General features: G+C 41.8%; 1 protein-coding gene across 1 annotated transcript in view; it reads right to left on the reverse strand.

The window, feature by feature from the left end:
* The window catches only part of LOC126291824 (trypsin-3-like), a 76696-nt gene extending 71747 nt beyond the window's left edge, over positions 1-4949 (reverse strand). Inside the window, exon 1 of the mRNA XM_049985525.1 lies at positions 4626-4949. Within this exon, the coding sequence (XP_049841482.1) occupies positions 4626-4920 (295 nt within the window). The 5' untranslated portion in view covers positions 4921-4949. The remainder of the gene's footprint in view (positions 1-4625) is intronic.
* Positions 4950-6020: the final 1071 nt, after the last annotated feature.

A 6020-nucleotide genomic window follows, 5' to 3' on the forward strand; every position in this document is an offset into this window, starting at 1 on the left:
TCGCCCAATAGTGCATATTATGCAGGTTTACGTTACCGCTGTTGGTGAATGACGCTTCGTCGCTAAATAGAACGCGTGCAAAAAATCTGTCATCGTCCCCCGTAAATTCGCTTGTGCCCAGTGACAGAACTGTACATGACGTTCAAAGTCGTCGCCATGCAATTCCTGGTGCACAGAAATATGTTACGAGTGCAATCGATGTTGATGTAGCATTCTCAACACCGATGTTTTTGGGATTCCAGATTCTCGGGCAATTTGTCTGCTACTGATGTGCAGACTGGCCGCTACAACAGCTAAAACACCTACTTGGACATCATCATCATTTGTTGCAGGTCGTGGTTGACGTTTCACACGTGGCTGAACCCTTCCTGTTTCCTTAAATAACGTAACTGTCCTGCGACCAGCCCTGACACTTGGACGGTGTCGTCCAGGATACCGAGAAGCATGCATAGCACACGCCCGTTAGGCATTTTGAACACGATAGCCATACATCAATACGATTTGGACCTTTTCCGCAGTTGGTAAAAGGTCCATTTTAACACGGGTAGTGTATCACGAAGCAAATACCATCCGCACTGGCGGAATGTTACGTGACACCACATACTTATACGTTTGTGACTATTACAGCGCCATCTATGACAAAGCGAAAAAAGTCGTCCAACTAAAACATTCATATCTCTTTACGTACTACAGGAATATGTAATAAAAATGGGGGTTCATATTAAAAGAAAAAACACAGTGGATATCCATTTGACCTATGGCAGCGCCATCTAGCGGGCCAACCATAGCGTCATCTGGTTTCTCCCTTCAAGGTATACAAGTTCCGTTCTTTGTAGTTTTTTCGTTTGACGCTTATTTCGTGAGGTATTCGGCCCGGTCACGATCAATGGACCACCCTGTATAGGTCAACAGAAGAATAGGATAGTAGTGTCACCGAAGGCGAAAAATAGCGACATGCGTAAGATTTGTATTCCGTACTGTAGTTGACCCGAATAGGTGAAATGTTACGTACGTCACTTTTGACCTACATAGGCCAACTGAAGTACGGGATACATGGTCTGTTAGCCTTCGATAGTACTAGTATCGACTGAAAAATATCGTAATAATACTAGTGCTAGCGAAAGCGAAAAAAGCGACAGCTGTAAGATTTTATTCCGTTGTGCAGTTGGCAAAGCCTGCTTCAAAGTCTTGGGTCAATTCTGGCGCCAGATTCTAGTCGTCGGCTTTGAACAATGACGTCGTACCTAAGGCAGAGGCGATACACAGAGGCAATCTTGGAAAGCAACTGATCACATTTGTAAACAAATGAATGTAGCGTACGATAAAATTACAATCACGGTTCACTTGATTAATTACTTAGCCTCAAATTATGTCGAAAAGAACTGAAGGTTACGAAAATAAACAAAAACAGAAAAAGCGAAGTATATATGCCTGAAATAAATTAGTATCGTGATGTACGAGAGTAGAAAAGCAGAGAAAACCTTCCAATCCATTACAGAATAGCGTATGATGAAGTCATAATACTGCGAAATAGCGTTAATTTTTAAATAATAATTATTAAATCTAACTGGACTAGTACACAAGTAATGAAAATTACAAGAAATAAGGTCAAACAAATACCGGAATCGGTAACTGGAATTAAGCTATATAGTTCAATTTTAATTACCGATTCCAACCGTAAGATACATAATCTTCATTGTTTTCCCAGAAGATGTGTGCACTGAAGTATAATTGGGTTTCTGCCTTTGTAATTGCTGTCTGAACTTCTGCGTAAAAATGACTAATATTGGAATGGTAACGAGAATTGACCTTTATAGGTTAATTCTAATTACCGATTTCAATCACTCCACGGTTCGTTATTTAGACTGTTTTAACAACACATGTATGCACTAAAGTGTTATAGGATTTCTACATTTGGTATAATTCTCTTCTCTTCTATTAAAAAACAGAAAAATTTGGATGTTGTGCCTACAATATCTGATACTTTCGCGTGGTAGTTCTGAGGTCAATAAGAAATCTAGAAATTCTACAAAATTGTAGTCCACAAATTTACTGCAAAAAGTCCAGAATTTTGAACCATCGAATAGTAACTAGAATTGTCCTCCTATGAAAGTCAATTATAGTTAACAATTCCAACCATTCCATGGTTCATTAATTAGATAGTTTTTCAGCAGGTGTGTGCACTATAATGTAAGCTAATACGATTACTGAACTTGTAATCGCTCTCTGAACTACTGCAAAAAGGTTTTTAATATTGGAACTGGTTATTAGAATTGACCTATATAGAAGGTCAATTCTAGCTGACGATTCCAGTTTTAAGTCACCACAGTAGTTTTAGAGAGCAATTGCAAATGCAGAAACGCTATTATCTTTTAGTGCATACAACTCTTCCAAAAATAGTAGAAATATACCATGAAACGCTTGGAATTGGTTACTGGCATTGATCCATATACGTTAACTATAGTTATCGACTCCAATATAAGTTACTTTTTTCTGTTTTTTTATGTTAGTGTGTATTGGGTTTTCTTTTAGAATTTAGTGTATTGATTTCTCCACATTTCATGTAACTGTTTCGTATTTGTTGTCACTCGTTTCATTTTTTCGTTTTTCTGTTACTTTCTAGTTGCTCCCCACCCAACCCTAACTTTCATCCGCTGCCCCCGTTAGATTCAGTAATTAATAGTAAAATCAACGCTACTTTATGATAGTATGACTTGACCATGCACTTTACTGTAATGCGTCTTACAGTTTCTCTGTGCTTTTCTACACGCATAAATTACCAGTATAATTCTTATCAGTCGTGAAATTTTTTGAAATTCGTATTCTTAATTATTTTCATTATCTTTAATTCGTTCGATAAAATTCATAACTAAGTAAATACCTGTGTGAGATGTGATTGTAATTTTATCACATGCTATATTCGTGTGTTTACGAGTATGAGCCACTGCTTTCATAGATCGCCTGTACGTAGCCTCTTTGCCTTAGGTATGGCGTCATTGCTTAGTGCTGACGAGCAGAATCGGATACTAAAATTTAACCCAAGTCTTCCACATTCATAGGAATAGATAAATGCATACCTACATATGAAAATCAAACTGTAAAAGTTGTCCATCATGAAAAAGAAATCTTCCAAAAACCCCAAAATCACTAAGAATGAAAGAAGTACAGAATGAATTAGAAAAACAAATGATTTAAATTAATACAAGCGACCAAAATCGTACACAAATTCCGGTAATTTCCAAGAATGATTGCCTATCGAAGTCGCGGTGTTTAAACGATATATATCGAACGTGCGATCTTAAATCGATCATGCGACTCTGGTGGCAGGTGTTGTGAGTATGGTTACAGTCGTTATTGCAGCAACGACAAAAGAAGGGCGTTACAAAAATGCTGGTAATTGCAAAGGAGACAGCACCTCACTCGTCGTCGGTGTTGTCGTCATGTGAAAGTCCATTACAGTGGTCTGGATGGATACTTTGGAAGAGCCGAACCATGCATTTTTCCTGAAGTCGTTCGTTTTTCGCACTGTCCGCAATGATACTGTAACGGTGTTTCAGTATCGAAACTGTTCTTACGAAGTTTTACACACTTCGCACCACCACAGTCTACACAGTCCCTTCTTTCAAAAATGGTTCTGAGCACTATAAGACTTAACTTCTGAGGTCATCAGTCCCCTAGAACTTAGAACTACTTAAACCTAACTAACCTAAGGACATCACACACATCGATGCCCGAGGCAGGATTCGAACCTGCTACCGTAGCGGTCGCGAGGTTCCAGATTGCAGCGGCTAGAACCGCTCGGCCACTGCTACAAAAAGTCGAACAATTTTCTACGCTGGATAAAATTGGAATTACATTTTTCCATGTGAGAGAATCAGCCGAACGAAAGTCAAGAATATCACACATCCCACTCACTAACGATTGCCTGGGTTTCCCTAGCAACTCACAAACAATTCGCGGAGGTATGTAATTTAGAGCAACTAAGGAAACGACAGAAAACAGATAAAAATCACGATCACAAATAATTGATCACAACGCTCGCCACCGGAGTAGTATGATCGATTTACGATCACACGTCCGATATGTATCGTTTGGACCTCGCGACTTCGATAGGCAATCATTCTTGGAAATTACCCATGTCCTAGTCCTGTCTTTTAAAATCACATTCATTTGTATCAATTTACGACGATGACGCCTCGCCACAGAAGATGACCGGATCATCAGCTACGGCTCGAAGATAACGACATAAATGTCTACGAGGAAACTATGACGTCAAAGGTCAAAGCCGACGGGTTGTATACCATGCTTCACTAGACCCCAACGCACGCCACCTGAGTCACATGATCGATTAAAGATCGCACGTCCAATATGTATCGTTTGGACCCCGCGACTTCGATAGGCAATCATTCTTATAAATTACCCAATGTCCTAGCCCTGTCTTTTAAAAACACATTCATTTGTATCAATTTACGACGATGACGCCTCGCCACAGAAGATAACCGGATTATTAGCTACGACTCGAAGATAACGACATAAATGTCTACGAGGAAACTATGACGTCATAGGTCAAAGCCGACGGGTTGTATCCGTCCTCAATTGACCCGAAAGCAAATAGCGACAGGTACCGTTTATGGCGTGCTCGGTGCAGTAGGCGCTGGTGAGGATATGCCACTCGGAGACGAGCACGCCCGAGCAGGGCCGCACGCCGAACACGACGAAGACGTTGAAGCCGGCCGGGCTGACGGTGCCCGGCGGCTCGAGCTCCACCTTGGGCACCGTGTCGGCCCGGAGGCGCGCGAAGCGCGAGTGTGTCGACGCGCACAGCGCGCTGCTGGCTTTCCGCAGCAGCTCCATGTCGCTCTCCGCGCGCGCCAACGCGCACGCCAGCAACAGCAGCAGCAGTCCGCCAGCGCGCGCCATAGCTCACTGACAACAGAACTTCGCCCATTGTCGCCGCCACACGCAACTCTCTGGCTCGCGTGCAACATCTTTGACGCGCGCCAGAGATCACTAGCCAACCAGAGCACAGAATCACCACAGTCTAACATGACAGTCGCGACACTAGCGCTCCAAGCGCCGAGTAAGATGAACATCAGACGTGTCGTGTGCATAATGTTCGTTTTGCATCCATTTCCTACGTAATTTACGAAATATGTGAGTTATTTTCTTTCCTCTAAGGGTTTGTGTAGTATTAGAAGGCATATATGTTTCTAAAACTGATTCTAAAATAAACGCAAGTATGGACAAAAAGAGAGAATCGAGTGGCAAGCTACAACAAATTCATTAAGAAACACTTGTGGCAATGGCTAAAACTGCAGTTTACCACATGAAAAAATGTGTGTGAAATCTTATGGGACTTAACTGCTAAGGTCATCAGTCCCTAAGCTTACACACTACTTCACCTAAATTATCCAAGGACAAACACACACACCAATGCCCGAGGGAGGACTCGAACCTCCGCCGGGCTCAGTCCACACTTCAACGCCTAGACCGCTCGGCTAATCCCGCGCAGCCTGCTGTAAAGGTTGTTACAGTTTGACTCATGAGGCGACACTAGCGCTCCAAGCTGCGAGTAAGATGGACGTCAGACGTGTCGTAAGCATAATGTTTGTTTTGCATCCATTTCCTACGTAATTTACGAAATATTTGAGTTATTTTCTTTCCTCTAAGGGTTCGTGTAGTATCAGAAGGCATATATGTTTCTAAAAATGATTCTAAAATAAGCGCAAGTATGGACAAAAACCGAGAATCGAGTGGCAAGCTAAAACACATTCGTGAAGAAACACTCCTGACATTGGCTAGAACTGCGGGTTGCCACGTTGATATCAAAAGACTATAAACACACAGATTCACACGTGAGAAGAACATACATCTATCTCTACATGCCAAAGCGATCGACAGCTCATTTATCGTTCTGTAGGCCTACTGTATTTGTCATTGTTGTTGCCTGTTGCCACAAGCACGATCTTCATCTTTATACACTACTGGCCAATCAAATTGCTACACCAAGAAGATGACGC

The sequence above is a fragment of the Schistocerca gregaria genome, chromosome 9 (genome assembly GCF_023897955.1).
Source record: "Schistocerca gregaria isolate iqSchGreg1 chromosome 9, iqSchGreg1.2, whole genome shotgun sequence".
Taxonomy (NCBI): Eukaryota; Metazoa; Arthropoda; class Insecta; order Orthoptera; family Acrididae; genus Schistocerca; species Schistocerca gregaria.